The 22,477-nt window shown below is 38.5% G+C and overlaps 2 protein-coding genes across 4 annotated transcripts; both read right to left on the reverse strand.

Moving 5' to 3' along the window:
- Positions 1-10,109: 10,109 nt before the first annotated feature.
- Positions 10,110-11,985, reverse strand: Glpq (glycerophosphoryl diester phosphodiesterase). Its single transcript, XM_028181093.2, has 2 exons — positions 11,854-11,985; positions 10,110-11,300 (listed from the first exon to the last, which is right to left on the reverse strand). Exon 2 carries the CDS (start codon positions 11,289-11,291, stop codon positions 10,173-10,175), a length of 1,119 nt encoding a protein of 372 aa, XP_028036894.2. The 5' UTR covers positions 11,292-11,300; positions 11,854-11,985; the 3' UTR covers positions 10,110-10,172.
- A 4,207-nt stretch (positions 11,986-16,192) lies between these two features.
- On the reverse strand, positions 16,193-22,431 carry LOC114247974 (uncharacterized). 3 transcript variants are annotated; one of them, XM_089732796.1, is made up of 2 exons: positions 22,348-22,431; positions 16,193-17,814 (listed from the first exon to the last, which is right to left on the reverse strand). In XM_089732796.1, the coding sequence occupies exons 1-2, from the start codon at positions 22,383-22,385 to the stop codon at positions 16,671-16,673; spliced, it is 1,182 nt and encodes a 393-aa protein (XP_089588922.1). In that variant the 5' UTR covers positions 22,386-22,431; the 3' UTR covers positions 16,193-16,670. The 3 variants fall into 3 exon arrangements, with proteins under 3 accessions (XP_089588922.1, XP_089588923.1, XP_028036871.2); XM_089732797.1 differs by lacking the exon at positions 22,348-22,431 and adding an exon at positions 18,166-18,250; XM_028181070.2 differs by lacking the exon at positions 22,348-22,431 and adding an exon at positions 18,078-18,203.
- Positions 22,432-22,477: the final 46 nt, after the last annotated feature.

Here is a 22,477-nt window from a genome sequence, read left to right on the forward strand (position 1 = left end):
ATCAAGTGTACCTAATGTATGGCTTGTAAGTTAAGTTAATTTTCCAAACAACAAATGAAAAAGGTGCGAAATTCTAAAGAAAATAAAAATTTGTCATCATGGGACGCCCTGCAGTTCTGAAACAACTAAATTGATGGCAGAATTTATAATATTTAATAAACTGGTAGTAGGACCTCTTGTGAGTCCGCGCGGGTGGGTACCACCACCCTGCCTATTTCTGCCGTGAAGCAGTAATGCGTTTCGGTTTGAAGGGCGGGGCAGCCGTTGTAACTATACTTTAGAAAATTGAAAAAAAAAACGTATTGCTACTCTACATTATTTATTAATATATGCAAAAAGTTTTCTTTGACGTTTTATTTAAATAGGGAAAATATTTTTATTCCACTATCGCTATCGCCTAATTTTTTGGAAGGAAGGTGCAGAGCGAAATTGTAAGAATTATTTTAATGTGTTAAACACTGCTTAGAATCGGTGACAGTGCACAAATGTGGAAAAATGGAACCAAGCCGCTGGACATTTTCCACAATTCAACCCGATAAAGACACAAGTTTGCGCGTTCACTGAGAAGAAGGACCCCTTTGTCATGGCGCCGCAATTCCAAGGAGTATCCCTGCAACCTTCCGAGAGTATCGGGATACTTGGGGTCGACATTTCGAGCGATGTCCAGTTTCGGAGTCATTTGGAAGGCAAAGCCAAGTTGGCGTCCAAAATGCTGGGAGTCCTCAACAAAGCGAAGCGGTACTTCACGCCTGGACAAAGACTTTTGCTTTATAAAGCACAAGTCCGGCCTCGCATGGAGTACTGCTCCCATCTCTGGGCTGGGGCTCCCAAATACCAGCTTCTTCCATTTGACTCCATACAGAGGAGGGCCGCTCGGATTGTCGATAATCCCATTCTCTCGGATCGTTTGGAGCCTCTGGGTCTGCGGAGGGACTTCGGTTCCCTCTGTATTTTGTACCGTATGTTCCATGGGGAGTGCTCTGAGGAATTGTTCGAGATGATACCAGCATCTCGTTTTTACCATCGCACCGCCCGCCACCGGAGTAGAGTTCATCCATACTACCTGGAGCCACTGCGATCATCCACAGTGCGTTTCCAGAGATCTTTTTTGCCACGTACCATCCGGCTATGGAATGAGCTCCCCTCCACGGTGTTTCCCGAGCGCTATGACATGTCCTTCTTCAAACGAGGCTTGTGGAGAGTATTAAGCGGTAGGCAGCGGCTTGGCTCTGCCCCTGGCATTGCTGAAGTCCATGGGCGACGGTAACCACTCACCATCAGGTGGGCCGTATGCCCGTCTGCCTACAAAGGCAATAAAAAAAAAAAAAAAAAACATAGCTTCTCGGGTTCTTCCAAAGTTCACTTGAAGAGCATCGGTAAATGAGTCGACTATTATCAAAGCCGGCAATGTGACTTTTGGACAATTATTGGTAAATCAGAAAAACGAATTATTGACTTTGTATTCCATTGGCAGTCACAAAACTCTTCTGATCGACATCTTATATAAATAACAGGTTAAGTATTAACCTTTATTTAATGCAGGTTTTGAACCGTATTCTTTGAAGGAGACGATTATATTCAAATCAATCTGTATTGACATATCAATAATTTTTTTTTTGTCCAATTGCACAGATTGCCACCTTTGATAATAGACAACTCAAATAACGAGCACCATTTGACTGAGAGTTTATTTCATCTCATCTCATCTCGTTTTAGTTAATTTCATCCCAATTGATAAAGTCTCAAATTAATCAACTTCATCTCATTTTTCATATTTTAGCTGAAGATAAGGAGAAATTTTAAGATTTGGCATAACGGTCTCGTTTCTAAGGCATAAAATATAAAAAAAAGCTGTCGGCTTTTCTATTTGCATAAAGGTAATACATTTGAATTTTGAGATCTATTTGTGATATGTTTGTGATATCAAGTTGCTGCCCATAGTACATAATATAATATTTATGATTATGTACTCTTTGCTAGCAGCATCGAGTACGGTACCGTACACAATCTTCAGTTATGAAAATGTGAAATCAAATTGTTTAATCTGAAGTTGTTAGCAATTTAGCCCACTGAGTTTCTCGCCGGATCTTCTCAGTGGTTCGCGTTTCTGATCCGGTGGTAGATTCTGCGAAGCATTGCTCTTGCTAGGGTCAGCGTTAGCAACTCTCCGGTTTGAACCCCGCGAGCTCACCTACACACGATAAGGTAGCCTATCAAGGCTATCAGCATAGGTAGGAAAAAAAAAATATTATGTGATTTTATGACCTGGTAACAAAGACCTTTAGGTCGTTGAAGTCGTCGTGGCCTTTAGGTTTATCCTTTAGGATAAGTCGACCGGTGCATTCGTATGTAGCGATGCATCGGTGTTCGAATCCCGCTGGCGGGTACCAATTTTTCTAATGAAATACGTACTCAACAAATTGTTCACGATTGGCTTCCACGGTGAAGGAATAACATCGTGTAATAAAAATCAAACACGCAAAATTATAATTTGCTTAATCACTGGTGGTAGGACCTCTTGGAGTTCGCACGGGTAGGTACCACCACCCCGCCTATTTCCGCCGTGAAGCAGCAATGCGTTTCGGTTCGAAGGGTGGGGTAGCCGTTGTAACTATACTTGAGACCTTAGAACTTGTATCTCGAGGTGGGTGGCGCATTTACGTTGTAGATGTCTATGGGCTCCAGTAACCACTTAACACTAGGTGGGCTGTGAGCTCGTCCACCCATCTAAGCAATAAAAAAATAATAAAAAAAAGGTCTTATTTTAAGCAATGTTCATATTTTTATGAAAAATGATAGTATAGAGTGAAATGAAATGATGATTAATTTGAGACATTAATCAACTGGGATGAAATTAAATGAAATGATATGGGATGAAATCAATTGGTAACTCTTGGTATAGAGTATAGAGCAAATCGATGCCTAACAGCCAAAAAGGGAAAAGCGACATTTTTTGGGATATTGAGTTATATACACAGGTGGAATCCTCTTTTTTTTCTGCGTCTTTTGGTCTGAGTTACATGTCTGTAAGTGAAACTTTTTGTCGCTTATGCGATAGTGAAATTACGGATATGAGGTGTTTTTTTTCGTTGTAAACGACAGAAATTTTTATGAGATTATTCTTTTGGTGGTTGATCTACAAAATATTTGAGAATAACGAAGTTATGCTTTTTGGACTCTCTGTAATATTTTAATGATCCAACGTTAACCTATTTCACCTGGAAATAAAAATTATCAAATATAAGTTTACGATAATTTGCGTCTACAAAATTATTTGTTGAAATCCGTTTAGTAATTTATGGCTATTAGTTTCCAATAGTAATAGTACATAGTAGTCGTTTATTGTGATTTGGCCAAAATTTTTATGGCTTTGTTTGGTCTTTAGTGTTTTTTCCCGGTTTTAAATATGTGTAAAATGGGTGGTTACTACATTTTGCCCTGCAAATACTTAATAATATTTAGTCGCTTATCCTCTTTTTCCCTCCGGATACTTAAACAATTCTAGCGATTAGGTAAGGCGAAAAGGTAGACCTAAATTTGATCGTTATACCAGTTACCGTTATACTTTAAGCGGTCTCAACTACAGTCTCCCGGATCTCCCGTCGATTATCCGACGGAGGAGTGGCCTAGAAGGTGGCCGCCTCCACAGGGCAGCGTGCCCACGCCGATCTGGCCTCGGAGTAGCCTGAGCGAAGTTCACCCACGGTCACACTCCCACCCACACACCCACGGATAAGTGATTACTGTAATGTAACCCATAGACATCCACAACGTAAATGCGCCACCAATCTTGAGATATAAGTTCTAAGGTCTCAATTATAGTTACAACGTCTGCCCCACCCTTCAAACCGAAACGCATTACTGCTTCACGGCAGAAATAGGTAGGGTGGTGGCACCTACCCGCGTGGGCTCACAGGAGGTCTTACCACCAGTAATTACGCAAATTATAAATAATTATAATTACCAAAATTGGTACCCGCCTCGGATTCGAACACCGGTGCATCGCTCAACACGAATGCACCGGACGTCTTATCCGTTAGGCTACGACGACTCTTAAAATTTTATTATTTTCTTATTGTTTTAATATTTAGACCTCTTGGGTGAACCTAAAATGTTTTCTCCTCCGAATATAATTTTAAATAAATAGCACATTGAAATACATAATAGAGTCTAATAATCATAGTTAGTATTTCTTTAAAAAAAGTTACTTAATAGAATTTTCAATTCAGTCAAATATCAATCAAATACCACATTTCCACATTTTTTCATTTCCTAAAAAACATACTTATGCTATTTTTCTTCAATTTAAATGAAACATGAGCCGAAGCTATATCATTTTTTGCTGGAAGCTAATAATTTGTGTATTTCATTTACGACATTTTCGCTGTTTGTAGAATGAAAACAATTTGGGGTAACCGACAGTAACCACTATGTGCAGCCTGAATTTCATAAAAATAACAACGTCAGTCAATAGATAGTGCGCTAAATGCTACAAATATATGTTCTTAGACTTTCGGGAGCTATAGGTACTTAATTTATTATGATTTTTTTCGTTTATTTTTAACTTTAAATCAATCTCCTATAAAATTTGTAAAGTGGCAGTTATCCCTTTTTGGCCGTTAGGCATCGAAATATAGTCTTTGATTGAAATGAAACGGGACGTGAACAAATGACATGAAATAATGTCCCAGTAAATGCTAAGAAGGTTCTGAGGCTTTTAGACACTTTTAGTGGGCTTTTTTAGAAAAACTTCAGAAGATATGTCCAGTGATTTTGTTTAATTTCTCACATTTATGCGTGTTCATAGATGCTGAACTGTTAATAATTTATTCTATAATAATATTATATGTACGTATAAATTTGAAAAAACACTAAATATATATCGAGGGGTGAAAGCCTATTTAGTTTAAGCGACATTTCGCTTTTTTTGCCCTAACTTTGCTGATAGTCTTGAGAGACTATTTCAGCGTAGCCTTAACAAGTAGGTTGGCTCACGGGGCTCAAACCTGACGTCGTTGCTAACACTAACCCTAGCAAGAGCAGTGCTTCGCAGAATCTACCACCGGATCGGAAACGCGACCCACTGAGAAGATCCGGCGAAAAACTCAGTGTTGTGTCTGCGGGTTAATTTACTCTCCGAGCCCTTTGTCGCAAGCAACGGGTTCAACGAAAATGGTGACCGGTGCTTTGGGTACCTAACAGCACAGTTAATGGATGGGGAGGATCCGAAATGACGTATTTTGGGCGACGTCGACTGTTTACCATTCGGTTCGCAGGATCGGGAATGTAGTCACCGGCGGCAACGATGAGAGGGTTCTCGTGTCATGCCGCTTTATCGAAACGGCGCGGCGCACTGATGCCGCTGTAGATACTTACTGATGTACTCTAGGTCCATGTCGTCGTGGAGGTCCACGTTTCTGACATATCATTGGGCAAAGGTTTCAAGTTCTGCACGGGCCGTATTAGCGAATACTACACTTGCATAGGTCATGATCGGGCGTATACAAGTTTTGTAGAATGTCACCTTATTTCTAATGGACAATTTACGTCGCTTGCAATTCATCGGATAGAAAAAGTAATTTCGCTTAATACGCGACTTTTATCTTTGTAACCTTTGTGTAACCTAATACTCCGTTTTATTAGGTATCAACAATTCGATGTTTTCAAATAGCTGAATAAGTTTTTTGTTAATTCCTTTTTTTTCCATATTTTAAACTTTAAATGGCTCTCCTCCATATTGTATCCGTGTATTGAATTGTATAAAGACATATGTAAGTAGTTCCGTATCATGTAACGCGAACTATGTTTACGAGTGCCCTGTTGTTGACAATGTTCATGACACGGATGGGCCGCGTGTTTCTTAGCAAAAAATAAAAACAACATACACTCGAGAGCAATGAATCCGGGTCACTTAAAAAAACCTATAAATCTCGGAAACTAAGAATGCTAGCTTAATAAAATAAATTGTGTTTAGTAGCCAATTAAATACTTCTTAAATTAAGGTATTAAAACTTCTTATCTATTTCAAGGTTTTGTTATAAAAAAATCGAATTTGAAAAAGGGAATGGAACTACGAAATTACTGCATTTGATTTTGCTTTTATTTCTAATCTGTCATTTAAGTAGGTAACGGGTGGCCCATAAGTCCTTTGATATGAAAAAAAAATTATTAAAATAAAACTAATTACATTATGAATTAAATTTTTATTTACATAAAAAGCTTAAAAAACGGGAATTATTTTTTGAAAATAACATCTCCTAAATGTAATCCGTTGCGATCACGGCACTCTTGCAAACGACGTCTAAAATTGTCGATGACTGCGCGGCACGTCACTGCTGAAATGCTTGTCATTTCTCTGCGGATGTTTTCTTTTAGGGCCTCAATTGACCGCGGGTTTGTGTCGTATACTTTAGCCTTAAGGTAGCCCCACAAAAAAAAATCCATCGGGGTCAGATCTGGACTACGTGGAGGCCAGGAAATGTCTACTCTCTTAGAGATAACTTTGCCAGGAAAAAGTTGACGGATAACGGGCATAGCAGTGTTAGAGGTGTGAGAAGTGGCCCCATCCTGTTGAAACCACGTCCTGGCATTAAAGCCTGAAAAGTTTTGCAATTCTGGTATGAAAAACTCTTCGATCATAGCCACATATCGCTCCGACGTAACAGTAACTGCGCGCCCTCTGCCATCCTCAAATAAGTAAGGCCCTAGGATACCATGGGCTGACATAGCGGCCCAAACAGTCACTTTCGGACTATGTAAGGGCTTCTGATGCTTAAGTTTTGGATTGATGGGGCTCCAATAGCGGCAATTTTGTTTACTAACATGCCCGTTAAGATGGAAATGAGCCTCGTCAGAGAACATTATGTTATTGAAGGAAGTAAACCGATTCAACATTTCATTCGCATAATTTTGTCTTTGAATACCGTCAGTTTCCTTTAATTCTTGAACCAACTGAATTTTGTAAGGGTGCATATGTAAATCTTTCTTCAAAATCCGTTGTAACGATGTCCTGGATACGATTAATGCTCTGGCGCGCTTACGAGTTGACTGTGTCGGATTTTCGCGAATAGACTGTGTCACTGTGTCTATGTTTTGTTCCGTACGTGACGTCCTTGGGCGACCCAACCGCGGTTTATCTAACGTCGAACCGGTCTCCTCGAACTTAGCAACCCAGTTCTTAATCGTTTGAAGAGTTGGAGTGTCGTCAAAGTTGTGTAAACCTTTGTGTTCTCGAAATTTACGCCGCGCAACGGTTGCCGAATTGTCGTTTTTATAAAACTCGCGCACACAAAACGCACGGTCCGCTCCGGTAAAACGCTCCATCGCGACTAAATTCCCAGAAACCGAAGTTACTCCCCCCGCTTCCCCTGCACCGCTCACGCGCGCCCTGTTCGTTTTATTCAAATTTTACTTTTCGAAGGACTTATGGGCCACCCTGTATATAAACCATATTGATAGTGTTCAATATTTATTATTCAACCTGTAAGCATGTCGCTTACAACTGAAGAATGCATCGGAATCCTCACAATGGTGGAAACCGGCTGGAGTCAGCGCGATACAACCAGGACTGTCGGTGTGTCAACAGTACAAAGAGTTCTCCGACGTTACGAGCAGGGAAGAAAGGCGAGGAGTTAAGCTGTGTGATTTGTTTTATTATGTCTATTTAGTGTTTCTTCGGGTTTAAATGTGTAATAGCGGTGGTTTATTAACTGTTTTGTATCTGTGAAAGTGCACAAATGTGGGAAAATGAAACAAAAGCCGCTGAACGTAACTTCTCTTGATCCTCCAAAAAGTCCACTGAAAAAGTCTCAGTAAATAACCACCATTTTACTTTTACGATTATATTTCATTCCATATCATCTCATCTCATTTTATTTAATTTGATGACAATTGATTAAGTTTCCTTCGTTTTTTATTATTCATAAACAGTAACTAGAAATAATTAGAACGGCGAATTATTAAAATCTTATTACTTAACGCTGGCTAATATACAAACCGTGCCGGAGACAAAAACTAAAAAAGAAGAAGAAGATGTTACGAGGAAACTGACTCTAACCTACGTAGACCAGGAACAGGCAGAATTAGGTGTACCACAGTAAGAGATGAGCGATACTTGGTGAACACCATGCTTCGTAATCCCTTTCTTACAAGAACTGAACTAACAAATCAGCTTCGACGCCTCGGAGGCAGGATCCCAAGCGCATGGACAGTAAGACGACGACTTGCTGAAGCTAACTTGAAGTCGTCGTGGCCTAAAGGATAAGGCGTCCGGTGCATTCGTATTGAGCGATGCAAGCCCACTGAGTTTCTCGCCGGATCTTCTCAGTGGGTCGCGTTTCGGATCCGATGGTAGATTCTACGAAGCACTGCTCTTGCTAGGGTCAGTGTTAGCATCACTCCGGTTTGAGCCCCGTGAGCTCGCCTATTAGTTAAGGTTATGCTGAAATAGCCTCTCAAGGCTATCAGCTTAGGTAGGGGAAAAAAAGAGCGATGCACCGATGTTCAAATCCCAGGCGGGTACCAATTTTTCTAATGAAATACTTACTCAACAAATGTTGACGACTGACTTCCATGGTGAAAGAATAACATCGTGTAACTTAAATCAAATCAAATATATACTGTACTTGAGACATTAGAACTTATATCTCAAGGTGGGTGGCGCATTTACGTCGTAGATGTCTATGGGCTCTAGTAACACTTAACACCAAGTGGGGTGTGAGCTCGTCCACCCAGCTAAGCAATAAAAAATAAATAAATAAAAACCTCTTAGACCTGCAAATGGCCCTAAACTAGAGTGGTGATCGTATTTCAAGATTAAGATATGCTCAGAACTATTTAAATTGGTCTATTGAATATTGGTCGAAAGTTATGTTCTCCGACGAATCAAAATTTGTGCTCTACAAGCACGATGGAAGATACAGAGTGTATATGTGGGGGGTAGCCATCATACAATGCAAGATATTTGACAGATGCCTGAATATCGCTTACGACATTTTCAAGATAAGCTCGCATATACACCTACAAGTTCCGAACAACAACATTCGGACCGTCGGTCTACCGAGCAATATCACCCGCTCGGTGGAAGATCTTTCCTTTGTCGTTTAAGCATCTCCAAATATAGAAAACCAGGGGAATGATTCAAGAAAGCTTAGAAAGCATGCATAGGTGAAAAAGTAGCCTACGGTGGTGGTGGGTCTGTACTTGTGTGGGCCGGAGCTTCATCTGAGAGTCGCATAGAAATGGAAACACGGGGAGGCAATACAAATTATTAATAAAATTCAAGAAAATCATATTGTTGTACAATATCCTATTTTGATTTTAAGGCGAGATCAGCAGTTTTTTTTGCTTATGTAATTTTTAATAAATAAAATGTAGTGACTTATAAATTTTATTACTTTCATTTAAGGGGTGTTATGTTGTCTATTAAACACCGTTTATTTTATTAAGCTAGCATTCTTAGTTTCCAAGATTTATAGGTTTCTTTAGGTGACCCACTTTCATTGCTCTCGATTATATTTCATAATATTAAAATGTAAACATTTAATATAATTTACAAAAAAAAAAAAAGGTTATTTTATAAGGTTACTTTAAACAAACAGAAATTAACAACATTGTATCATAGGTAGGTTTCCATTACATACTGGCTTTAACCAATATATTTATGTAACAATTTTAGCGTTAAGTTATTGTATACATTTAACATGATTTTATCTCTAACTCATTGTTTTATCTCACGACACATAAAATATGTTATCAAAGGATGCACACATTATAACTATATATGAGTCGGGACCAAGTAACTAGATTTAAAGTGACAACGGTTTATAGATTTTTTTTACTTTTGGAAGTTGGTTTGACTATAAAGCACTTCGTTTGTACTGCTCTGAATGGGTAGATGAGTTTACGGAACCTGGTGTTAAGAAGTTACTACAGCCTATTGATTTCACAATAATAACGCCACTATTCGCTTTGAGATATCAAGTCGAAGTGACAATTGGAATCTAGAATAGGGATCACACTTTAAACTGGTATGCATAAAGGCTTGGCGGCAGATATAGGCAGGGTAGTCGTAACTGCCTATATGAGCTCACAACCTCCTCAAAGCGGTCTTACTTGATTTAACTTTTTTATTATTATTTTCCATTATCATTTCGGTGCCAGTTCAAGTCTTATTATTTCAAACAAGGTCCTCGAAGACGAGCCACTCTGTCCGGCTGATCTGAGAACAGACCATCGATCCCTGCATCCAAATATGCTCTTAATTCAGCTTCGAAATCTCCACTATTAGATTCTGATTCATTACTCCGGAATTCCGTTGGTAGAAATGCGTTCTCGGCGCGAAATGTATACGGGTGGACCTTAAGGCCTGCTGCATGTGCATCGTCTACAAATGTAGTCTTAACACCTAATCGATTGTTTGTATCGCGGGGAATTATGTAGCTTTTGTCCGGACCGGCTGCGTGTGCGTATTTGGCGACTTCCTTCAAGCCTTCCTGTGAAGCCATTTCCCCATACGTAAGATCAGTTCCCAGTTCTAGTTGGTCGAAAGGCTGTAGAGATTTATTACTCTCGAACAGTTGTAACAAACGTAGCCTGGTCTTTGTTTTAAGTTCTTTTAAATTGGTAACTTCGAACGATTGAATATAAACCGGTGCGGATGGGTCACGGTATCCGTTTTTATGGAGTATGTTCACAACAGGCTCCTCCATTGCCAGACCTAGTTTCTTAAAATGTGTGCTATGTTTTATTTCTGGATAAATTCCAATAGTTCTTTTTTGACTTTTTTGCAGACCTTTCGCCAGACTAATGATTTCTTGAAACGTAGGAATCGTGAAGGTGCCATCCATACGTGCGTTGCCAGCTCTGATATCTGGTATGCGTTCTCTAGCTCGTAACGTTTTTATTTCGGCCAGTGTAAAATCTTCCGTGAACCATCCAGTGATAGGAGATCCGTCCACTGTCTGAGTCCGGTTGCGTGTAGCGAATTCAATACGACTTGCGACGTCGGTTGTCAAACTCAGTTCGTTGTCATGTCGGGCTACAAGTACCCCGTCTTTCGTCATTACCAGATCAGGTTCGATGTAATCAGCTCCCATGGTTATACTGAGAGCATAAGAACCAAGGGTGTGTTCGGGGACATATCCGCTGGCTCCGCGGTGGGCAATGATTAGTGGCGAACAGAAATCTGAGTTTAAGAATTCAGAATTGAAATCAAGGTTCTCATTTGCTGGAATTCCAAAAGTGATCCCCACGGTGCTAAAGGAAAGCACCAACAGCCCGAAGATTTTCATATTGCTAACCTGTTGCAAGTAGAAAATTTTTAATTTTTTTATTTTCGTTTTCAAATGTAAAAAGAATAAATGTGATTGAATAGTTGGTATCGACGGACAAGTATAAATATGTACATAACATTGTTTCCAGATTTTTCTCAATATTAACAAGATAAACGATACAAATAATTAATTCATGATAAAGTTCACAGAGATGCATTTTCTTAATAGTAATAAGCACCGTGACCTTTTTACATTGCATAAAAGCCAAGGCTAAAATCATTATGCGATAAGTATAAGAAACGTAATCATTCATAACAATAAACAATTTTAACTAACATTCAAAATGCTCAGTAATGCTTATTAGTATACTTAATAATATTATTATGTATACTAATAAAATTAATTTTTAAAATTATCTATTAGTTGCCATATACACAAAATACGAAACGTATACATAATAAATAAATAAAAAAGCAAACAAATAATTCTGTGACGTTTTGATGAACGTATGAAAGAATAATAATTATTTTTAATAAACCATAATACAATAAAATTTTATATTTTTTTTCTTGTGACTTACCCAAATATCCGTGAGTGAACACACAAAAAAATGCTGTCACTAAACTAAACAGATCTATGTAGCTGGTATCGATTGACAGATATCTCGCGATTTACTCCATCCGAGTGGTACAAGTACAGACGTTAAATAAAGTGTATGAGACAGGAAAAATATTTTTCGAGGTCGCGCATAAAACGCACACGAGGAAAAGTGATGTCAATATACACGAGTAATTCATAAATACAGGTTTATTAAATTACATTACAAAGTAGCGACGAGTATTTTCTATAATTAAAGGAAGTTTTTCGTTTAGACTCACCAATCGATGCTCACCAATGCAATTTTCTGAATTAATTTAAAGAATTTTTATTAACCGACTTTAAAAAAGGAGGATGTTCTCAATTCGATTGTATCTTATACTTTTAAACGAGCAATTCTTCTATTCTCAATAATCTGAATCTCGAAAACGGCTCGAAATCTCGAAAAATTTTGTATACAAGGGATTTCGGGGGCGATAAATCGATCTAGCTACGATTTATTTTCAAAAAATGTTGTTTTATTCGTCTTTTCAATAATGAACTTTATCGATAATCAACTTGATGACTCTTCCCGACATCTAATGGCAAATAATAATACTATTTTTCTTAATTGAGAGCAACTAACTGCTTTAAAGACACAATATTTCATCATTTTATGTAATTCGTATTTAAATATAATTTCAAAAAAACAGAATTTATCAAAAAAGTAAATGCTGAGCAGAGTTCGGTCATCGTCTAGTGTTTTTTTATGTTTCTTACCTCATTATTTTTGACTGGGTAAATTGATTTTGATGATTCTTCTTTTATTAGAAAGCTGACGCTTCCCGTGTTGTCCCATTTTAAATTTAGTCCAGTTCTGATAATGGTATCCATGAGAAAACCATATAAGTCTTAAATTTGCATTAAGTACGTGCGTGACAAATAGATGAATAACTCATTAGCTCAATTTCACGCCAACCAATTTCGATGATTATTGTTTTTAGTGTATATTAATTTGTTTTGGAATATCTTTTTTTCTATTTGAGTTCGGTTTTTGTTAAAGCATGTCTATTTACAATTATTTAGATATTTATTGTCTGCGACTTTCTATTGATATTCTTCTATTTTTCTTCTTTTTTCGTATGATCGATTTATCAATAACTTGATGTATAATTATATTAATAAAATTACATCAGCGGGATATTGACCTGTCCCGTCTTGGAAATTTATTTTAACATTTAACCACGTAAAGGATAATCTAAATATGACCATATTTAGGTTCATCCTTTACTTAGGAAATATTAAAAATAGTAGGCAGCAGAGAACAATTTTACAGTTTACAAGCAGAAGCACACCGAGTTACTTCGCAGTATGAAGCTCATCTGTGCATAATTTTGAGATGCCCGCTGAGTTTCTCGCCGGATCTTCTTAGCGGGTCGCGATTCCGATCCGGTAATAGATTCATTCGCGAAGCAGTTGCTCTTGAGTTAGGTCTTCATATAATAGATCTCAGTATAGTTACAACGGCTGCCCCACCCTTCAAACTGAAACGCATTACTGCTTCACGGCAGAAATAGGCAGGGCGGTGGTACCTACCCGCGCGGACTCACAAGAGGTCCTACCACTAGTAAACTGGAGACCTTAGAACTTATATCTCAAGGTGGATGGCGCATTTACGTTCTAGATATCTATGGGCTCCAGTAACCACTTAACACCAGGTGGACTGTGAGCTCATCCACCCATCTAAGCAATAAAAAAAAAAATTACAGACACAAAACTATTTTTACGGCTTAATCTCGCATTTATTAATTTTAATTATATTCTTTTCGGCCTTTCGAATACTTTAGGTATAGTTTTCATTTTCGCGATAGACTAAGATGCTATTAGATTTTTGTTACTAGAAGTTTTTCATTAACATTAGACACGAGAAAATTTATGAGAACATTCCAACTTAGTATTTCAATTAAAATAGACAGAGGTTTCTACTGTAAACATAGAATATTAAAACGTTAATCTACTACTAAAATTACTAAGAACTATTAAAATAAACTCTGAAGTACCAGTGTCAGTGTCTTTTTCTGCTATTATCCTCTTTTTTATTGTGTGAATAAAACCGTCGTGATTTTTAAAAAACTCGATATCGCTACTGAATTATAAATTTAAGTGATCGTTGTATTCGTATTACAAGCATGTACATATAAATGAATAAAATCTATGGTAATTTTTCCATTCTATAATACGTAAATACATAACGTCAATGCTGGTTTAAACATTTCCAACCTCAGTATATTTTCTAAAACACATTTATTTCTCAAGATTGAGTAAACAACAAATTATTCTATTATATCGTATCTTTTCCTTCGTGACAATAAAAATTTCAATGCCGTTATCAATATGACATTTAAACTAGTGTACAAAATCAATAGGTTCGTATTACTATTCAGATAGCACAATATATGGAATGATCAGGCGCCCTCAAAATTATATACAGGGTGTCCCAGAATAATGGATAATCCTGAAACACCTTATAGTCGAGCCGTTGGGGACACAAAATAATAAAAGTAATAAAAATCTCAGGTAGTAGCCAAATTACGCATTTTTTTTAAAAAGTTTATATTTTCCATACTGCTGTGCTTTTCTGGAACAGCTACAAATAAATAAAATCCATAGGCTTTTTGGTCTTATAACATTCTACAAAGACTATACTTAGGAATATGCAGGACATTGTATGACTAGCTAGTGTAATCTACATATATAAAAATGAATTGCTGTTCGTTAGTCTAAAACTCGAGAATGGCTCGACCGATTTGGCTAATTTTGGTCTTGAATTATTTGTCGAAGTCCAGAGAAGGTTTAAACGGTAGATAAATATGAACATTTTCGGAATAAAATAAAGTTTAGGTCTTTTATTTATCGATTGAGGTACTACGAAGTCTGCCGGGTCAACTAGAGTTTTATAAAAGTTAATCTGAACTTAAATTCTAATCATGACATTTGGTAATTTTTCTTTATTTTTAATTTCGGTACTACCTAAGAAAAAATTTTTAATTTTTTTTTTTCGAGTCCCCAATAGTTCTACTATGAGGTGTTATTATATTATCCATTCTTTCTGGGACACCCTGTATATACTGACCGGAATTTCCCAGAGCAATGTAGCTCTAACTTTGTTTATTCATTTTAGTGGTTTCCTCTTTCGCGCATGTGATTCATATTTAACAATGGGATTTCTAAAGCATCAGCTAACAGGATCAGAAAAAACAAAGTTTTAATTTTATTTTCTATGAAGGAAGGATTACTAGTGGCCCGAAGGCCTTCCAAGTTTCTCCAGAACAGGTGACTACCGTACTACCGAATCGGAATCGCAACCCGCTGAGAAGATCCGGTGAGAATCTTAGCGGGCTGATGGATGGGTTAGGTTGCACGTCCAACTCTTGGGCGAGCTCGACGAGTACGGTTACCAGAATCCCTTAGCCTGCTTGCTCCTAGTGTCAGCTGTAGTGCAGGCGTCTAATGGATCTGAGGGATCCGTAAGGACGTAAAAAAAAAGTTTGATTTCTTCACGCTCACTCATTTTTACATAATCAGTATCCATTACTCCCAAGGTTATTTCATACATTTTATAACATACTTTCTGTATGGCTAAGTTAGGTTGTTTACCTTTTTTTTCCTACTTAAGCTGATAGCCTTGAGAGGCTATTTCAGCGTAACTTTAACTAGTACCTAGGCGAGCTCACGGGGCTCAAACCTGACGAAGTTGCTAACACGAACCCTAGCAAGAGCCGTGCTTCGCAGAATCTACCACCGGATCGGAAACGCGACCCACTGAGAAGATCCGGCGAGAAACTCAGTGGGTTGTGTCTATGGGTTAATTTACTCGTCGAGCCCTTCGTCGCAAGCGACGGGTTCGGCGAGAACGATGACCGGTGCTTGAGGTACACAAAGCGCCTACTTGAGGCACCGTAAGTGGATCGGGAGGATCCGAAATGACGTGTTTTTACGTGCTTTCCATTCTGTCCGCAGGATCAGGAATGTAGTTACCGGCGGCCACGATGAGAGGGTTCTCGTGTCGTGCCGCTTTGTCGAAGTGGCGTATTGATGCCGACTCTACTTACTGATTGACTCTAGGTCCAGGTCATCATGCAGGTCGATGTTCCTGACGAACCACGGGGCTCCTGCAAAAATGGGATTGAATGCAACTTGGAGTGCTTTTATGTTAGTGCGGGCCGCGTGCGCCAATACTACACTTGCATAGGTCATGACGGGGCGTATGCAAGTTTTGTAGGTGTTGTTTATCACTGTGTGGTGTCGAAATTAGATTGGAACTCTTAACAATAGAAAAAAAATTGAACATTAAAATACAATTTATTACCACTTAATTTTATAGTCAAGTGTACAATGTATATTGAGATAAACTTTGTGTGTGACGTACTAGTGTATCAAAGATGTTTCATCGACCACGCGGGCAGTCTCGTGCGCTGAGCACAGATAAGAGTAAGTAAGTGCTACACGAGTCTATTTGTGTCACGAACTTTTCCTCCTCAAATAATATTTTCACTGTACTTCACTGCTCGTGTACCACGAGTCGATAGGAGTGATAAAAACAATTATCAGTACTTAACATGTTTTCGTATACACAATAAGCACGTGTCCTTGGCATTTAAATTAAAGATAATTTGTCATTTTGTTTGACTTTTATCAACGCATAATTGTGTTCTTATGACAATAAGAGGATTATCCATTAACACTTAATTACTTCACGTGTGGTAATGTCATATATGTACATTATTTTTCACGTAGGCGTCCTCGGAAAGAAAATGAAAATCACTCGCAGGGCCCTCTAACTTGAACAGAGATATCAGGTTGATCAGAAAACATGCCGTCTATTCCTGTACTCAGAAATGCTTTGAGTTCACCTCTGAAATTCCCGATTGCTGATGGCGAAGGATCATCGCTTCGTAGTTCTGCGGGCAGGTAGAGATTTTCGGCACGAAACGTGTATGGGTGCACTTTTAAATTGACTGCGTGGGCATCACGAACAAAACTTGTTGGTTGACCTAGCCTGTTATTTTCGTCGCGAGGTATGATATATGATTTTTCAGGTCCAACTGCATAAGCGTACCTTGCGATGTCACGTAGGCCCTCAGGAGTAGCCATATCGCCATATGTAAGATCAGAACCAAGTTGTACCTGATCATATGGCTGGGCTGTTTTTCTTCCTCCAAGCAGTTGTATTAACCTGTTACCAGTGATCTGACTCAATTCTTTTAGATTACTGACTTCGAACGACTGAATATAAATGGGAGCTTCAGGTCCCGTGTATCCGTTTTCGTGAAGTAGATCTACTAATGGTTTTTCCATAGCGAGACCCAGATGTTGAAAGTGGGTAGAATGTTTGATTTCTGGGTAGATACCAATACGTCGTCCGTAACTTATTTCCATGCCTTTTGCTAGATCAATAATTTCTTGCATAGTGGGGATTTCAAAGCTGCCGTCCATTCTAACGTTACCCGGGCGTATTTCTGGTATACGTTCTATAGCACGCAACATTTTGATTTCAGCAAGAGTGAAGTCTTCTGTAAACCAACCTCTAACTAACGTCCCGTCGACGTACTGCGTCCGATATCTAGTAGCAAATTGTGGATGCTCTGCGACATCAGTAGTCAATCCCAGTTCATTGTCATGTCTCGCTATTAGATGCCCGTCTTTTGTCATAACGACATCCGGTTCTATGTATTCAGAGCCCATTGCAACAGCAAGAGCGTAAGCGCCGAGGGTATGTTCTGGTACGTAGCCACTGGCTCCACGGTGAGCGATAATGAGCGGCTGACAGAAATCTGCGTCATAATCAATTGAGGAAGATCCTGGATTTCTGTTAAGGGTGAAGGCCAGTATGGCAGTTATACCACCGGCGCATAATACTCCAAGTAGTAACCATAGGGCTATAACACGGCCTCGCATTGCATTTCTGTTGACAAGACAAGTTTAGACTCATTAACCAAGCGAAAATTCAACAACGTTTTAGCAATTACTAAATTAATAAAAATAAACACATGTAGACATTAATTCAAAATGAGAAGATGTTTGAAATATAAATCAATACTGTATTCCTCAATTTCATTTCACTGCGGGTTGAAATTATATGCTAATTATTCTGGCATTGTTAAAGTAATTTCCTACATAAAGTATGTTTATTTGCATGTTGCACTATACTTCGCTATTAAAACATACCGTTCATAAGCACTACTACAAATAAAACTTGTCTCTGTACAACTATATTTTAATCTAATTGAACACTTTTAATAACAATAATACAGACCGACTACTAACTAACTCCTGCGACAAATACACATAAATTCATTTTTCGCTACAACTAAGATGGAAACAAGTAATGTATACTGATTGTAGGGCTTAAGTCAATAATTCTTATTGATTATGTACAGCGATAAGATTTTTTGTGAATTAGGTGTTGTTGTTGATATTCTTGAATATTTACTGTATACCAAATGATATTTCAATACCGGGTACTTTAGAACGTGAAAATGGAATAGCGGTTTCATTTACTTTTTTAAGAATAACTATTAGATTTTTTCTATGAAGTTGCTGTTTAGTGCACCCATGGCACCATCGATGCATCTCTGCAAACCTTATCAAAACGTCCAAACCTTAGCAAAACTAGAAGTCTGTCGGCGCAAGTTTTATGATGTACGGCTTAGACTCAAAATTCCAACCCTATTAGCTCTTGAAGCTTAGGGACCATCTGTTGTGCCATATGAGGTCGAACGTAGTCGTAGAAGCAGCGGGGACGAAAAATTATTCAAGGCCGGTCGGAGTTCCGCGAGCTTTCCCACCATTGTGTCCAGTTTCTTACAGTAAACATCCGCAGTACCTAATTCTGATGCCATTTGGTAAGAAGCTGATATGAATTATACTGGCACTAACCCTCCATACAGTCACTATTAGGTGTATTTGGGTGTGAACCAGCCGGTAACTACATTCCCGATCCTATGGACCCAATGGTAAGCAATCGACGTCGCCCAAAACACGTCATTTCGGATTCTCCCAATCCACTAACGGTGCTTTTATGCACCTCAAGCACCGGTAATCATACTCATAAACCCGTCGCTTGTGACGAAGGGCTCGGCGACCACTGAGTTTCTCGCCGGATCTTCTTAGTGGATCGCGTTTCCGATCTGGTGGTAGATTCTGCGAAGCACGACTCTTGCTAGGGTTCGTGTTAGCAACAACGTCAGGTTTGAGCCCTGTGAGCTCACCTACTTGCCCGGTTACGCTGCAATGTACTCTCAATACCATCAGCTTAGGTAGGAAAAAAAAGTGTGAACCAAAGGGCTTAACCAACATGATAACCGTTACGTTAATCAAGAAGAATCCGATTTTTCTTCGCAGATCGCAGATCTTCTTTTTTTCCTGCAGAGCCGGAGTGCCCCAAGGCTCCGTACTTGGTCCGGTCCTCTACAATATTTTACTAGTGATCAACCTCAGTCACCAGAAACAGCTGTAGCAACCTTTGCCGATGATGCAGCCTTCTTCAGTTGTAGCAGTAATCCTAATGAAGTGACCAGACTGTTGCAAACTCAGCCACGACACATTACCGCAATCAACCTGTGTTAAGTATCTTGGATTTCACCTGGACCAAAGGGTGACATGGAAAGACTACATAAAAACGAGGCGTAACAAAAATAATCTTCGATTTAGAAACCTACTCTGGCTTCACGCTGGATGGTCTGCCTTATCCAACAAGTTAATGGCTTATTGGTCAATAATAAAACCGATTTGGACGTATGGAGTCCAACTGTGGTCGTCAGTCAGCAAATCAAGAATTATGTGCCTCCAGAGAGCTCAAAACAGTATCCTGAGGGTATTCCCGTCGATGCCTTGGTATACTCGAAATTCGGAAATCCACGAGTACCTGGAAATTCCAACCATAATGGATGAAGTTCAACGATATTCGGATAACTAGAAGAAGAAACGCTTGATAGAGCTCACCCAAACTTGTTCGGTATGCTCTTGCAGCCAAATCCGATTAGAACACTCAAGGGAGCTGGCGTGCTCTCCTACTAAGGCGAGACGGAGCATTGGCTCTGTCCCTCCAAACCATGACCTTTTGCAACTCACCTGTTTATAATCTTAGTGACAGAAAGTAGGTGTTAATGTAAAAAAAAATTTTTTTTTTTCATCCCAAGTAATAATTCGGTTCAAAATGCCTTCGTATACTTTAAGGCTTTCGTTGTGCTGGCGATCGTTCAGTTCATGCGGCACCCACTAATTCAGGTCAGGATATTAGAATGAAGTATAAAAATTTTCTATTGTCATCGGCTCTTGATTAGTGTGCAAAATTTCAAGTTAATCGGATGCCTTGAAATCGACGAAAATGTTCAAAGATTCAATTCATGGATTTTTTTCCCTTACCTAATGGCTAGCTTTCGAAGGTTATTCCAGCTACCCATGGATTGGTATAACTTTTGAAGGTCGTCGTGCCTAAATGATAAGACGTCCGGTGCATTCGTATTGAGCGTTGCACCGATGTTCGAATCCCAGGCGGGTACCAATCTTTCTAATGAAATATGTACTCAACAAATGTTCACGACTGACTTCCACGGTGAAGGAATAACATCGTGTAATTAAAATCAAACTCGCAAAATTATAATTTGCGTAATTACTGGTGGTAGGACCTTTTAAGTCCGCACGGGTTAGGTACCACCGCCCTGCTTATTTCTGCCGTGAAGCAGCAATGCGTTTCGGTTTGAAGGGTGGTGCAGCCGTTGTGACTATACTGAGACTTAGAACTTATATCTCAAGGTGGGTGGAACATTTACGTTGTAGATGTCTATGGGCTCCAGTTACCACTTAACCTCAGGTGGGCTGTGAGCTCGTCCATCCATCAAGGCAATAAAAAAAAAAGCTGCGCCCTACTACTTTCTAGTTTTCTCAGACCTTATATTTGTTTTTTTTTTCACCTATTCGCTGGTAGCCTAAGGGCCTATCGTATATATATCGTATCGTATATAAGTTGTATCTACCGTCGGATCGGAATCGCGACCCACTTAGAAGATCTGGCGAGAAATTCAGGGGTTTGTGTTCATGGATTAGATTAGGATACATTACATTCAAACATAGATATATAGGTATTAAAATACAGACATACATACGAAACAATAATAAAGGGTCTTAAAAACAGCTATCAGATAGGTCTGCTTCTGGTCTATGCTAAACTTTGCTAAACTTATTGTGCCGATTATCACTAGTTCTTTCGATATCCTGAAAACTAGAACATGGCTATAAGCCATTAGTGTGCATACAGCAGGTACTAAATACACACCTTATTATTATTTATCTACGGTGTACAATGATCAATTACTGTTTAAACATTGAATTTATTGTATGAAATACATAATTGTTTTGCGAGTTGGTATACTGTTCATATTATAGTTAAATAAAAACTTTTATTAAAAACAAACGCATCCCTCGGGGCGTACTATTAAACCCCTCTTTATTTGTTGACATAGAGATTTTATTAACAGGGTTGCCGAATGAAACTAGTAAAATTTTTATTTAAATAGAAAATGCGGCAAAACAGGCTGAAAATTGTGGCTTTGATATTTGAATTTATTAATGACCTAATAAACATATTGTAGGTATATACTACACGATTTTTACATTAACATAACGATATAGTCATGATTTGAATGAATTTATAAATTCAACTCGCCACCTTCTAGACAGCGCGATAAGATAAATGCTTCAAACTACAACTCATCATAATCACCCGTATCCGACTTCTTCGTGTGATGTTGACACTTGCGCGCGCGTGTTTTATTAGTGCATATCCGATGAAAAATATATGACAGTCTGTCTGTAAGGCGTGACGGTCGTTCATCATAACAAAATTTAAAAGAAACAATTAGATAAATATTTATTACCTACTTTATTAAAAGATAGCTACTACGTATTTATTTTATCTACACGCTCGGGCCATAGTGTTACAATTAAAAAAAACAACAATTGGAACGTCATGTAGCAGCGTTTTAAAAAGAATTGCCGACTTTATGCTCAAGGCTGTATAGAAGATTCTCAATTAGTCAATAGGGTACAAGGTGGGCATTATGCGACTTCAGAGATGATTAATTTGGTGGGGTGCTGTCTAATAAGGAGTGAGGCCATATTTTTGTGAAAAAGGTACACAAATCTCTTAATAGTGTCCATAACCAACTAAAATCAAAAAAGCTCAAGCGAGGTTGGAAATGATCGTTTTCAACTTCAATTGAGCTGAAAACTGACTGTCGTCTGTGTTCACTATAACTGACACTTTATAGAACATTATATTTTATAACTGATACGATTAAGGGCCATGAGAATTGTTCATCCATTATTGAGATTTTTATAAAATGCACAATGTGAAATCGGGCGCAAGACTGAAATTTACATTTAAAGTGCGAATATAATTACATAACCGATAGGTAAACGAAGTAAATAAACATACCTTTTTACTGAGACCATATTGTGTATAATTTTACTCATTTTTATTGATGCGATTTAACGTGCCAATTCACAAACAATACACATGCTGCCATCTATCGTCAGGCGTGCATCAATTTTGTGAAATATTTAAC

Source organism: Bombyx mandarina, chromosome 15 (genome assembly GCF_030267445.1).
Source record: "Bombyx mandarina strain Sakado chromosome 15, ASM3026744v2".
Classification (NCBI taxonomy): domain Eukaryota; kingdom Metazoa; phylum Arthropoda; class Insecta; order Lepidoptera; family Bombycidae; genus Bombyx; species Bombyx mandarina.

Bases quoted from the DNA above. Each gene is read 5' to 3' on its own strand.
- Glpq (XM_028181093.2), bottom strand. From the start codon at position 11,291: ATGAAAATCTTCGGGCTGTTGGTGCTTTCCTTTAGCACCGTGGGGATC.
- LOC114247974 (XM_089732796.1), bottom strand. From the start codon at position 22,385: ATGAGTAAAATTATACACAATATGGTCTCAGTAAAAAG. The intron at 17,815-22,347 runs GTATGTTTATTT...TCTTGTCAACAG, and splicing joins AATATGGTCTCAGTAAAAAG to AAATGCAATGCGAGGCCGTG.